Below are 14,380 nucleotides of genomic sequence, written 5' to 3' on the forward strand. Positions count from 1 at the left end.
CTGCCTACGCAGGTGAGAGAACTGATTTTTGCTGTTTAAACTGTAATGCCCCTAAACTTTAAGTTTATGCATATGTGCATCCATGTCCAACTCTTTATGACCCTATGGACTGTAGCCCGCCAGGCTCCTCTCCATGGGGACCCTCCAGGCAAGAATACTGGAGTGGGTTGCCATGCCCTCCTCCAGGGGATATTCCTGACCCAGGAATTGAACCCAAGTCTCCTGCACTGCAGGTGGATTCTTTTTACCTGCTGAGCCACATGTGGATTCTTTCCCCTTCCATATAAGGGGAAGCCCTTATGTGTGTGTGTATATATACATATGTATACATATATGGAAAAAACTAATTTCAAAATGGAAACAACCATAAAATCAAAACTAGTAAAAGCTTAAAACCAGTTTACAGCAGAGAAAATACTGTGTTACTTATTTGAAGAGCAAAACAGCCTTGTTGGCTGGTCAAAATTCCCTTTCAAAAGGAATGAAAACACCCAGGAAGAGTCATGAGCCTCTGATGGGAGCACAACTGGGGTGTTTATAAACTGTTCTCTCCGTCCCACAGGATAAAACTGGCCACTATTTCTAATTTATGTGCACCTTAAAATCTTTCAGCTTCAGCAGTAAACCCACAAATAACTTATTTTAGGAACTAGACTCCCTCCTGGTGACTTAGTGCCCCCTGCCTCTTGCCCAGCAACCCTCAGCGACTCAGTCGCATCTCGGGGCTGTATCACACCTGCATGTTTACAGAAGGAGATGTAACTTAAACCATAAGCTTTTCAAGTATAGTCTTAAAAGGGACAGAACATTTAGTAATCCTTTTATTATATTCACATGCTTAGGGTGAATTCACCCCTAAGCCCTGAAACAACAACAAAAATATATTACTTAGATGTTTTACAATTTTGGTACCTGAAATAAAGACAAATAGAAAACTATGTCAAAACATTAAAAAGTTGCAAATTTTCATTAAAAGTATTTACATTTGTATCCTAATGCCAAATTTATAGATAATTCTTTTAAATTAGAATAATCTGAAATATGAAAATAATAAAATAAATATTGTTAAATAGCCAAAACATATTCATGAATGAAATTTCAGTTATTAATTACTGTTCCAAGTTTAGATATTTATGAATGGCCAAGGCAGCTTACAGTTCCTTTTTACTTTTTTATCCTTTATTCTTGGTTCCTTAATAGCATATAACTCTGTAAACCTTTTACTGCCCGGAATCATTTGAACATAAACACATGATTCTTCTGTAATCAGCAAGATCGACCTGTTTTAAATGCAATTCATTTTGTCAATCACTAAAAAGTATTTTTAGAAACATCTTTACAATATATAGAAAACATTACATGTATGTTTCTTATAAGCTTTGATTGGCGAGAAAAGGATAATTTCTTGGTTAACTTTTCTCATTCAATTTAAAGGAGTGTTTTATGTGTACTTCAGCAATGGGTTAGAAGGTCATGGCAACACATTTTTGAACCAGGAAGAATCCCTGGCATCCGTACTCTTGTTCTATCTAGTAAAGTTTTACGTTGCTTCTCCCCCCATACCTTTAAATCTTTTAATAGAGTATATTTTTGAAGGTAGCTCTCTTTGTCGGTCTTATTCTGGCTCAGGATTTTGAGTTGACCACGTGAGAAAGTATCAGTTCACCAGACTGACTAGTGCAGGTTCACGGCCACTAACTTACCCAGGGAGTACCTTGCTCAAATAGCTGTTAGTTTTTTAAAAATTATATAGTTTGTTATTTTACATGGTTTGGAATTAAAATTTCTTACATTAACTGTGCAGTACAAATTTCATCAATTCTGTGAGTTTCTAGTGGGCATCCTGGAAGCCTACCTGTCACACGCTCAGGAGGAAGGCGTACCCCTGGGCACATGGCTGGGCAGGGCTACCTTTATTGGGTCTCTAGTGGGCTGGGCACCTGGGGACCACAGGCCTGGACATGAAGATAGCCTTTCCAAGCATGTTTTGGACAAACGCTGGCTTTCCGTACAGCTACCTGGCTCTGAAGCAGGGCAAGCCACTTCCATAGGCTGAGGGGGTTGGGTTGGTTGGGGGTTGGTGAGGAGAGGTTTGGTTTCATCATTTTACTTGACTTTTATTAAAGTATGATATAATGTGTTGGAGAAAAGAACATACAGTTCAGTTTCCACAGATCCCAGTGGGTCAGGGTGATGGGCTGGGCAGAAGCTCGGAAGCTCCTCTGAAAGTTACACAGGGTGGGGGTCGCTCCATCTGCTCGAGGGGCTTAAGGAATGGCCTTTCTGACTGACACACCTGCTCAGGTGAGTGCAGGAGCATCAGGGAATGCTGTCTCATATACTTTTAGGGGTTCATGCATGTAAAGAACTTGAAGCCCCCTGAGGAAGGGCCTGCTGTGCAGCCATCAGCATTACCCTCCGATCCCCTTGGGGAGGGGGCCAGCTTGGGGGTGGTGGTGTCAGGTGGGCTGTGCTCAGAGCACCTGCAGGTGAGAACTGAGGGGGCTGGGCAGTGACCTTACTTCTCCACCTTGACCTTACTTGATGCTGCTGTGGACGTGCAGGCTCTGCAGGCTGATGGCTCCCTGACCTTGAGGGAGGAGGGGCACAGGGTGACTCGCAGGCACCAGCTCACCTTGTCCCATCCTGGCCCGGTGAGCCCTGCGAACCGTCCCCCACGCTGAGAGAGACCCACGTGCAAGAGGTTTAGAGGGAGCAAGGACTTTATGGAAATCACTCCCAGCGTCTGTGGAGAGGTCGCTCTGCATGTGCCTGCCCAATGCTGCTCTTTCGGCAGAACTGTTTCTTTCTGTGACCCCGGGCCGGAAGGGCAGAGACCTGACAGCGGAGCCACGGGGAGACAGGGCCGCACTCGGGATGGGCATGGCCAGGAGCCCAGGGCAGCAGGGGTGGAGCAGGGGTCAGCATGTCCAGGGATGCTCTGAGGAGTCATGGCCACGTCATGGGAGCTGCACGGCCCCTCTGGAGGCGGGCGCTGCGTCGTGTCACCGCTTCGTGTACGTCCTGCTGGAGCTTTTACTCAGGCCCCCCTTCGGGGTGGGGATCTTGCTTCCCACCTTGGATCCTGAGGTCCCTGCCCTGGTGGCGGCTGGGCCTTTACCTGCAGTGAACATGCAGACACACAGAGTGCAGGGGACACATGTGAGTCAGTGCGCAGAGCCCAGTGACGGTGTGAGTGGCAGGTGTCACCAGACACTGGGAGGAGCCGAGTACGAGGGGCCTGGACACACCTACCAGGGGGTCGGCACCGCACACAGCGGTCACCCAGCCCATAGGTGGCAGGGCCACCCATGAGGACACACGTGTGATGGCAGAAGAGGAAAAGCCAGAGGAGAAGCCTGACGCACACTCAGAAGGAAGAACCAAGCCATATACCTCATTTTCAACTTCAAATACCAAACGAAAAACCAGAAGCCGTGTGGCCAGGGCCCCGCTTCCAGGCTGAGGGCTCCCCAGCATCCGCAGTCCTCACTCACGGTGTGGGGCGGGGGAGGCACAGCATCGCATCAGCTGTACAGCCAGCCCAACTGCACTGACCGAGCATGGTTCCCCATGTTCTCATCAATCACGCGCCCCCAAAATAAAAGTCTGGTATCCAATACTCTTTCAGGTCAAGAATAACTTTCTAATGAAAAATACTAACTTTTCTGTAAGGCATTCTAAATATGACATAAAGTAGCCAAAACTGACTTGGGAACCAGGTCATGGCGCCATCTGTGGCCTGCTACTGCAGTTCCTGACTCTGGACACTGGTGTGGGTGGTCTGGAGGGACACCAAGACGTGAGTGTGCCTGTGAACACCTGCGGTTTGGGTTGTCACTCCCTGAGCACCACCACGGAGCCTGGGGAAGCAGGGTCACACGGAGGGCCTTCAGCCAGAGCCGGTGCTGCAACATGACCCTGCCTGCCAGGGACCCAGGGACGGGGCCTAGACCGCGCGGACACTTACCCAGTGGCAGCATGGGTGTCTTGCGCAGCACGTGCGTCCGGCGCAGGTTCATGGTGCAGCCGGCGGGGCCCATGAGGTGAGCCTTCCACGCCTGAAATGAGAGGCACACAGTGCGGCAACCAGGCCACCAGAGGGGCCACCAAGATGACCAAGCCAGAGGCAGTTACTGCGCATGGCAGTCTTGGGGTTCCCGAGCTTTGTGTGTGTCCTGGCCTGAGCCCCTGAGCACAGTGAGCCCAGAGCACCTGTGGCTTGTGAGCTTGTGAGCCATCAGCCCACACGTCACACGCCTCCCGACTCTTGCATGGCTGAGCACCGCGTGCTGAGGCCTCTGTCACACATGTGCGATGATGCGGGGGGAGGGGCTGAGGGAGGCCCTGCCAGAGAGAAAGGAAACGGGGACCTCGGTCCTACAACTGGTAAGAAAAGGGTGCTGCCAGCGCCTGCAATGGCCAGGAAGCATCTCCTCCCCAAGTCGGGCACACAGATGACAGCGTGGCCTGGCCGACACTGGAAGTGCAGCGCTTTGAGACCTCGAGCAGCGGACCCAGCCAGGCCATACCTGGACTTCTGACCCGCAGGAACCTTGACAGAATAACGGGTGTTCAAGCTTCTTGGCAGGTGGAGACTGGTTAAGAAAATATAGAGGAAACAGAGGGAAAAGGAGCAAAGGCTGCTGTTGCCTCACCACACGTGGCCTGAGGCGCCACGTGGCCTGATGGAGGCACCCTGTGGCCTGAGGCAGGTGCTGTCCCCTCCAGGCCGGAGCTGGGGTGGTGGCGGGGGCAGGAGGGGTGGAGGCCGCTGCAGATGCCATCACTGCTCAGAGCAGGGGCCAGCTGGTCTCCACAAGGAGGGGGCTGCTCACATAAGACAGTGACAGTACAAGGTGACGACAACTAAGCAGAGGCACCTAACCTCTCAAACTGAACAGGGACAGAGAAAAAGTGCACACATTTGAGAGCTGCCCACATTAAAGGAAAAACTTAAGCCATTAAAAAACCCTTCTGTGAGAGGAGGGATAAGGAGTAGGGGCAGGCTGGCAGCTTCTGCCTGGTCTTCTCTGAATCGGCCTCGTTTTACAGACTTCAGAGCATCTAAGTACCTTATATAATTGCAGAACTTGATTTTGAAAACTTCCAGGACCTGAACATAAACTGAGACAATGAGGCTGAATTGTTACCAGCCGGCAGGACAGCAAGTGGAGCAACTCCAGTGCCCTGAAGCAGACGCCGGAGCCCATGTCTCCAGGGGGACGAGAGGGATAAGAGGAGCTGGGATGGCCAGCAGCATTGCCCTGCCCGCAACACCCGGGGACCCTGGGGCCAAGAAGTACCCAATGTGTGACGGTCTGATGGGCATCTCTGGGGGCTTTGGGAACTGATTCTCGGGAGGATGGAAAGAGACTCTGTCCTGAGACCCATGGGGTTAAAGCAACCCCTGAAGCTCAGACTCTGAATCAGCAATGTCATCGTGAACTTTACATGGATTTATCTCAATGTTTTCCTGGCTTTATCTGCAGAGAGGCCCAGAACGATACTGGCCCAAGCACAGAGCACCCGAGGGGGTCATTTCCAGTGAAGGGAACCAGGAAGGGAAGGCTCAGTTGGAGCCAGGAGGCTCTGCATCCCCAGGGCCCACTCACACTGCCAGGCGCCCATCTGCAGAGGCCCCACTGGCCGGAGGCTGGCTCATCCACACACTGGTAAGCACTGATGCTCACAGCTGAACATACCACATAGCCTAAAGCCGTGAGTACACAATGATGCTAAGATCCATACAAACAAATAAGCTACCGTCAGAAGATGCTGGGCACACAGCTAGTTATTCTGAAAACTAGCTGACAATGGAAAGGGAAGGAACTGAGCCTTCACGTACCTCCCACACACAGCCAGACCCACGGCCGGGAGGGCAGAGCCGCCTCCCTGAGAGCTCACAGATGTTCTGGAGTGGGGCTTGCGGCATAGAAACCTGGAGACAGAGCTCCAGAACCACCTCTTCCCGACACCCTGTCTCTGCGCTGGCCCAGCACCACAGCAGCCTTGATACCGACCCTCGAGGTGCCTGGTCGCCATCCCCACTTCAGCCCCTCCCCCAGTCCTAATCCCACACCAGCCCTTCCCTCACATCAGCCCCCACCCGTCAGCCCCCTCCCCATCACCCCTCACCTCTTCTCCGGGGCTGAAGTTCTCATGGCACAGAGGACACCGGTTTGCCAGCTTCTCTGATTTGGCGGCTGAACGGATTTGAATGAGACAAGGATTTCTGGTTAGTCCTGCGGGTTGTGGATGGGGCTCCAGAGGCACCGGCAGACGTGGGACCTGATCCCTAGCCCCGCAGCTGGGCCCCCGGGGATGACAGTTTGAGGTTTCGGGGTCCAAGGGCACTCACGGTTACAGTCTCTAGTTTTGACGTGTCTGGGCAGCTCCTCCTTTGAAATAGCCTCGCTGCAGCGGTAACACCTCCCAAAGCCGTCCTTCTGGTCACACTCGGTCAGCAGGTGCTCCGTCAGGCTGGAAATCTCCACCACCTGCAGAGAGAGGACACGGCACATGGCTAAGTGCAAGGTGGTGCTGTCCCGGCCCCTGCAAGAGCGCTGCTTCCTGGGGCAGACGCCTGCCTGTCACCTCCATGGTCATTTAGGATACTTTGCTGAAGACACCCTCCCTGCCCCCGTGCTTGTCACGTGACGCCAGGAGCATCTAGAGGCCATGGCTGGGGGGAGGGAATGTGAGGGTTCACCCCACAACCTTAATCCTAACCTGAACCTTAAGAGCTCAGAGGCTCTGTGTGAGGCCTGGGGTCCCCATCCTGGCTCCCGGTCATTTCTAAGACTATGCTGGAAACACAGGAAGAGACCCTCTCGCCACTGGGACACCTTTGCCAGGAGCAGCCGGTATGCACCTGAGAGCTTCACCCTACAGACAGGCATACAGCCCAGGAGAGGGGAGCTCTCAGAGTGGGATCTGTCTTCTGCACTCCCTTCTGCAGGCCAGAGAGCCCTGAGGACAGACAGGGGAGGGAGGGGTTCTCTCCTGCTTCTCCTCCTCTGTCTGAGCAGTGTTGGCTCCATCACAGGAGATGAACAACGGGGTGGGGGAAGCCTGCCTGAACAGGATGTGAAAAGTATTAACCCTGAAAGGGACCAATAGGGAGGACAACATTACAACAAAAAGCTTCCGCGCGTCAATGAAAATGCTGGACACAGCGGGCACCACACATTCAAGTGTGTCAGGGATGACTACACATCAGTGGTGATGAGCCAGCCAATTCAAAAGGCGGGCGCGACCCCGTAAGTGCTTTGCAAAGAGGGGAGCAGCAGGCCAACAGGGGACACGGCTCCCCCTCAGTTTCATCAGGAAAGCGAGATGGGGCACACGGCGGGTGGCACAGCTCTGCAGGGAGGGCTCACTGGACGTGGGCGCGCTCCGTGACCCCACGAGGTATGCACCCAGAAAGATGCATCCACTCGTACAGAAGATGCACACAGAGTGGCTGCAGCAACACTCCTCCTCACAGTCTCAGCCCCACCACACGCAGGAGAAAGGATGGACCAGCTGACCACGCAGACAATGGAATGCCGTAAACACACCCCAAACCCAGCAGAGGATTCCACTTCTGTAAAACTCAGCAAGTAAGAAGCAGGAAAGAGGACAGTGAGGAGAGAAGGGTGGGGTCCGTGGGTATGTGTCCTGGTGGTGATTACACTGAGGTATCTGCTGCTGCTGCTGCTAAGTCACTTCAGTCGTGTCCGACTCTGTGTGACCCCATAGACGGAAGCCCACCAGGCTCCCCCGTCCCTGGGATTCTCCAGGCAAGAACACTGGAGTGGGTTGCCATTTCCTTCTCCAATGTGTGAAAGTGAAAATTGAAAGTGAAGTCGCTCAGTGGTGTCCAACCCTTAGCGACCCCATGGACTAGAGCCTACCAGGCTCCTCCGTCCATGGGATTTTCTAGGCAATAGTACTGGAGTGGCTTGCCATTGCCTTCTCCGACACTGAGGTATCTACTTTCTGCTAATTCAGGAGCTGTAACACCTATGTGTGGTACACACTCATACATGTGTTTCACTTTAAAAACTAAAATCAATCCCAACTAAACAGGGTGATTTATATCCAGCGATTTTCCCCACAGCCTTCCTCTGAAAACACGAAGGCCTCTGTGCCTGACCTGTCTGCAGTGTTCGCATCTCGTCAGCATGAGGCAGTGCTTCCAGTAATGGAGGTCCAGGCCTTCTTCTGTGAAGGACTCACTCCGCTCCCCACAAAAAATACACAAACTGAAACGAGACAGAAAGGTCAGAAGTGAGGCCCAGGTTTAGGCTGGCCATCCCCATTCTGCTGGCTCACAGGAGCTTCGTGACCTCCAGACCACAGCCAGTAGCCATGGTCACGGTCCCGAGTGGGCTGCAGCTGGACCTGGAGGCAGGGCCACACTTCACCAGAGGGTCCTCAGGGAGGGCTGGATGGCTCCCTATTACAGATGGAAAAAAAGTCTTCACCATGTGGGTGTCTGAGATAAACTAGCTTAGGATCCCTCTGAATTCTGTCAGTGTCATCAAGTAGAAAGGATATTTTAAGTCACAGAAAAAGAGTAGACTGTGTGTGCGTGTGCGCTCTGTAGTGTTTGACTCTGCGACCCCATGGACTGTAGCCAGCTAGGCTCCTCTGTCCACGGGATTCTCCAGGCAAGAATACTGCAGTGGCTTGCCACTTCCTATTCCAGGGGATCTTCCTGACCCTGGGGTTGAACCTGCGTCTCCTGCACTGCAGGCAAATTCTTCACCACTGTGCCACCAGGGAAGCCCTGAGTAGACCAAGACTTTTCCCTTAAATTCCTTGTAGATTTGTCTCAGTCACTGCACAGGAGAAAGCATTTTGCTCCTGTAAAATGAGCCTGACTATATTCAACACCCTGTGATAAACCATAATAGAACAGAACTTGAAAAACAATGTATATACATGTATAACTGACTCACTGTGCTATACAACTGAAATACATACATCGTAAATCAACAGTACTTCCGTAAAACATCAAAAAAATTTCTTGAGTCTGTAATAGGCCTTTTGACAAATAGGCTGCTCACTTCTGTCGGGGAAGAGAGGGAAGGTTATCCTAACTCAGAGCTGATGCTGCCTGGTTTGGAGGCCTTTTCTGAGGTTCTGAAGTCACTGAAAAGAGCCGATCAGTTCACGGAACCCTAATGAGCTGGGGAGAATATTATCTGTCTCACAGTGTTTTCATGATTGGTCCCTCTAATCACCCCACAGTGGGTTAGACGTGGCTCTACTCACTTGTCTAAATAGTGGTTATCTGGAATTTCTGGAGCATTTGGTGGGGCCACTTTCCTTTCTTGAGTGTCTAAAGAAATTAGAAAGCAATTTAAGTAACTTTTTGTAGAAAACTACTTTCATGTTTTAGTAACCAGCTGGATATGAAATACAGTTTAAAAGTACAAGCTAGTAACAGGCACTGTTTTCCACTTGGCTCTGCAGTGTCTGAGATGAGTGTGTTTGATGAATATACAGAGTTGGTTTCCGTGCAGGGTTTTCACGATGTACACTCTGCGTACCCTGGTTCTTGGCCTTCGTAGCTTCGCTCTCTTTTTCCTGAAACACAAAGACAGAAGGCTCAGGTCAGGTGGCTGCAGTGCCTACGAGAGTCTATCCGGGATCCAGTGTGATCCTCAAAGTGTGACCTCAGGGTTTGAGGCACAATTTCCATCCGCAAACAACACACTTGTCTGAAAGAGTCGTCCACACTTGACCTTACACCATCTCCTTCGTCCTGCTCCCCGACAGCCCCTCCCTCGGGGCTCCTGCCCTGTCTCCATGGAAACCAGTCTTTGTCAAGGCCACTTAACTCTCCTCTGGGTCACCTGCTCACCACTGGTGTCCCCCATGGGGCATTCCGTGGGCTCCCGGTGGCACGTGGCTCCCCAGCCCGCTCTTCTAGGCCCTTCTTAGTTGGGCTCCCAGGGTGACCCCCGCTCCTCTGGGACTCAGTCCACCCCCTGTCTGTCTGTACAGATCCTGAGGGTGCCCTTGTCCAGTTCCAGGCTGGACGCCCACCTCTCTGCTCATGACCTGGATGTCTGTCCCGTCAGCTGGCCTCTCTGCTGCTCAGAATGTACTCAGGTCTCTGATGTCAGGCGAACGTGACCTACCCAGACCAAACTCCTGCTCCCACCCCCCACCATGTGCTCCCCCCATGCCCGTGCCCTAGCAGCCTCTGGCATGGAGCCCAGCACGGTCAGGAAACTTGGATATGTCACGCCTCCCTCCGCTCCCCATGTGGCCTGGCCCCAGCCCAACAGCCAGCCTGCAGGCTCTACTTTCACACACCTGGATGCCTGCCCTTGTCACCACCTCAAGCACATGGGCCAGAGGGACCCATCATGCCCTAGCAAGGGATTCACTTCTGCTCAAAAGTCCTGGTGGCTTCTGCGTCAGCCTCTAGGAGCTCCTCCCGCTCCAGGCTTTCCTCTCACACCGGCCAGTCTGCTCGACCTGAGCTGCTAGACCTGCCGGCCTGGGCTGCTTGCTGCCCTGGCCCACGGGAAGGGTGTCTCACAAGGGCTTGCAATCACAGTTTACATGACAGTAACTTCTCTCAAACTTCATTTCTGAACACAAAAACCACACAAAACACTATTTTGGGCTAGGGACAGACTTAATAGATTGATATTGAACTTGCAAATGGGGTTCACATGATTTATACACATATCTAGAAAAGTTAAACTTATAGATGGGTTCTAGGTAATGATGGGTTAGTACATTTTGTAGGCAAACAAACTATGCCAAAAGTGAAATTTTAGTTATAAATTTTACCTTAATCTATGCTTTAAACAGATTAGAAAACTGATTATTAATTTACATCTTTTCCCTAAAACTCATGAGCAATCCAGGTGATTTAAAAATATTCTGCCATTCTCAAAAGTTTTGGAGACGGCTGGTGGTGGTGGTGGTGGTTACACAATGAGGTGAATGTGCTTAAAGGCACAGAACTGTAACCTTAAACATGGTGAAAGTGGTAAATCTTATATATATTTTACAATAATAAAAACTAAAAAACAATTTGTCATTCTCCTGTGAGATGCCATTAGCAGTCATCTCAGGACAAGGAGAGGTGCCCATGCGGGGTGGTCCTGGGGCACCTCTGGAGCCCAGGAAGGGTGGGTGCATTGCAAGTGCTCAGCAAACACTGAAGAACACAGAGGAGCCAGTGAGGGTGCTCAGGGGGAGGCAGGGGATGGGCACCCTCGTGCCGTGACCACAGACACCACAGGGACACAGCCTGTGAGGATGGTGAGGACAGGTCCCCCACCCACAGGTCCTCACCTCTTTCAGAGGCTAAGGAGGAAAATAAGCTTGACTCGAAGGTCTGCCTTCCTTGTGCAGGAAACAGAAGGTTTCTGGCAGACGCTCCCATCAGGAAGCGTCCTGACCTCAGCAAGCCCCCACAGGCACTGTGACAGGGGTGGTCGGACCCCGTGCTGTTATAAGATGGAAGGGGCGGAGCTCGGCCACCTCCAGCTCCTGACCTTGTTTGAGCACTTAGCTCTCTGCGCGGTTTCTTCATCTGTATCAACATCGTGCTGGGAAAAAGCAGCAGCAGTCTGGCCTGCTCCAGGAGGTCTCAGGGGCCGCTGACTGTCCAGGAAGGTCCCTCGTGGGCATGGGCCTTTTCCCTGTTCCTGCCAGGCGGCCGTGTTCCTGCTCGTCTCATGGATTCTGATGCGCCAGCGTCACTGTCACCCTCCGTCACAAGCACTTTGACACGTATTCTGCCATGCTTCCTTTCCTTTTCACCATTCTTAGCCACTTATTATTCTTTTTTACAAAGCAGTGGTCAGAGCACTTCCCAGGAGACCTGCTGTGGACACAACTGGGGACTCCTCGGCTGTGTAGCCAGCTTAGATGCCCACGCCCTTGCCCTCTGTCACCTGAAGGACGTAACCATGAAAGCCAGAGTGATGACATGTGTGTATATGTGCTGCTGAAGTGAGTATGTGATGACATGCGTGTAAGTCACAGAGGCAGGCCCTTCAGAAAGCAGACGCTTCTACGGGACCAAATGCCGCCTGATCCCCTGTGCATGGGGACTAGGGCTTCCTGATGGGAGTGTCTGCCAGAAACCTTCTGTTTCTTGCACAAGGAAGGCAGACCTTCGAGTCAAGCTTATTTTCCTCCTTAGCCTCTGAAGGAGGTGAGGACTTGTGGGTGGGGGACCTGTCCTCACGGTCCCCACCAACCCCCCACCCACCAAGCTCCTGCAGGCCCAAGTGTCCTGTCTGCTCTAAACACAGCCAGGCCAGCAGTGCGCTTCATCCCCGACAGGAATGAAGAGAAGATGATTCATCAGGGGATTCCTTTTATTTCCCCCTGAACTCACTGAAGAAACAACAAAGAAGAAAGATGTCTGTTTACAGAATCCCACGAAAAGCAGACCCAGCTCGCTGTTCATCTATATAAGGAAATACCCGCTCACAGGATTTCAACCAAGAGCACGAGGGTGAGCGACAGAGACTCCTGCCAACCTGGACTTCGGCCTGCATCTCCTTTAGGGCCGCCAACTGCCCTTGCAAAGCTTTGATTTCTTCTTTCTTTCGTTTTTCCGCTTCTTCGGCAGCAGCTCTTTTCTGTGCCTGGTACGGAAAGATTTTCCATGAGAAGTGATTTTTAGGGTATCCTTCGGAACTGAGTGATAAGCTATAGCAAATACGTTATGTCTCTTATACATTACAATCTTTACTAAGATATTCAGATAATATAACTATAATTAAGAGAAAGATCCACCAGGTTCATCTAATAACTGTTTACTGTTCTTTTTTAATTAAATATAAAATGCTTTACTTTATACTGGAGCCTGGTTGGTGAACAGGTGCTAAATGTCTACTATGGATAAACCTGAGGATGTCCTCACTGTAAGGTTGGACCCTGGTGGCCTTCTTGGCTTCCCCTTCCCGGTGGCTATCTTGTCTCTTTCTTCCCTTCTCCATCCCCCGCCAGAGGGAAAAAGTCCCGCCAAACCGCTGAGGGATTTCTGACGTAATAACCCTCTGCTGAGATCTATCCCCCACTTCCTGACCTCCAGAGTGACCAACCCGGTCTAGCTGACCACTCACAATCTCGCATTCCCGAGCTTTACCTTATCTTAGGCCTGTCCAGGTTATATGATACCACTTCCTGCCCCGAAGGCATAAAAATCGCACCCTGCCTTTGTTCGGGGCAGAACTCCTCGTGGCCATTCTTGTGGTCAGTGGGTTCTGCCCCGGAGCGCACTGCCAAATAAAGCCTGTTACTTTCCCTTGGTGTCTGGGTTATTTCCTTACAGCTTGAGACGCCCGTTTCCGCGACCTTACACTCACATGAGGCTACCATCACCCCTGTCCACAGACACAGTGGCAGAACCAGGACCAGTGTCCCCCGTGTCCATGCAGCTCCTTGAAACACGCGTCAGTTTACTCTGGCACCAGATCACTTCTTAAACATGGGGTCAAATCATAACTCTGGGAAGGTTAACTCACCCTCTTCTCGGCATCTGTGGGTCTGCCGTCTATTCTGGCAAAACCCTCAAAGATGGTTTTGTAGAGGACGTTCCTGCGGGTGGCACTGTCGTCGGGCGGCAGGTACTCTAGGACTAGAGCCCGGTGCTGTGCGTACAGGCCCAGGATCATCCCCACGGCCGCCTCACGCACCTCGCGCACTCTGTGCTCCAGGGCCTGCACTGAAAACTGACAAGAGGGCCGGGACACGCTCCTGTGACTCAGCTGTAAAACAGCCACGTTTAGTTTTTCTGGCACAGAAGAAACATAGTGTTAAATCCCTCAGTCATGTCCAGCTCTTTGCAACCCCATGGACTGTAGCCCACCAGGTTCCTCTGTGCATGGGATTCTCCAGGCAAGAATACTGGAGTGGGTAGCCATTTCCTTCTCCAGGGGATCTTCCCAAACCAGGGATCGGACCCAGGTCTCCCACACTGCAGACAGCTTATTTGCCATCTGAGCCACCAAGAGAGTCCAAACATAGAGGCAATATAAACACTTGAAAAATAAAGAAGACACTGCCCACAGAATTCCAGCTACTAAGATGCAAGAGTTTCCCTCACTTATTTTATACTGGAACTTGTGTATACGATTATTGTTTTGCTCTTTCCTACTTTAGGCAATAAACGGCAGTTTTAAAGTTATATCCTCCCATAAACTAAGTATTACAAGGCATGTCTGTTTCAGCTCTTTCTAAGAAATAGAATGCTAGAACCACTGTACAAGACCCCTTGGAAGTCTCCCCGGCTCCCTGCTCCTTCCACCTGCCCCCTGAAGGGGGGGTCCCTCCCATCCCGAGGCATCGGTCCCTGAAGCTGGAGGACATGCAACCCCCAGACTTTCTCATTAGCTGCACAGCCTAT

The 14,380-nt window shown here is 51.5% G+C and overlaps 1 protein-coding gene across 1 annotated transcript in view; it reads right to left on the reverse strand.

Moving 5' to 3' along the window:
- Positions 1 to 882: 882 nt before the first annotated feature.
- The window catches only part of CEP104 (centrosomal protein 104), a 37,823-nt gene continuing 24,325 nt past the window's right edge, over positions 883 to 14,380 (reverse strand). Inside the window, exons 14-22 of the mRNA XM_055419422.2 lie at positions 13,500 to 13,706; positions 12,510 to 12,617; positions 9,543 to 9,579; positions 9,265 to 9,331; positions 8,141 to 8,249; positions 6,362 to 6,500; positions 6,139 to 6,206; positions 3,971 to 4,061; positions 883 to 3,121 (exon numbers count right to left, since the gene is read on the reverse strand). Coding sequence (XP_055275397.2) covers positions 3,006 to 3,121; positions 3,971 to 4,061; positions 6,139 to 6,206; positions 6,362 to 6,500; positions 8,141 to 8,249; positions 9,265 to 9,331; positions 9,543 to 9,579; positions 12,510 to 12,617; positions 13,500 to 13,706 — 942 coding nt within the window. The 3' untranslated portion in view covers positions 883 to 3,005. The remainder of the gene's footprint in view (positions 3,122 to 3,970; positions 4,062 to 6,138; positions 6,207 to 6,361; positions 6,501 to 8,140; positions 8,250 to 9,264; positions 9,332 to 9,542; positions 9,580 to 12,509; positions 12,618 to 13,499; positions 13,707 to 14,380) is intronic.

Source organism: Moschus berezovskii, chromosome 17 (assembly GCF_049115385.1).
Source record: "Moschus berezovskii isolate FMDL1 chromosome 17, NW_MosBer_1.0, whole genome shotgun sequence".
NCBI lineage: Eukaryota > Metazoa > Chordata > Mammalia > Artiodactyla > Moschidae > Moschus > Moschus berezovskii.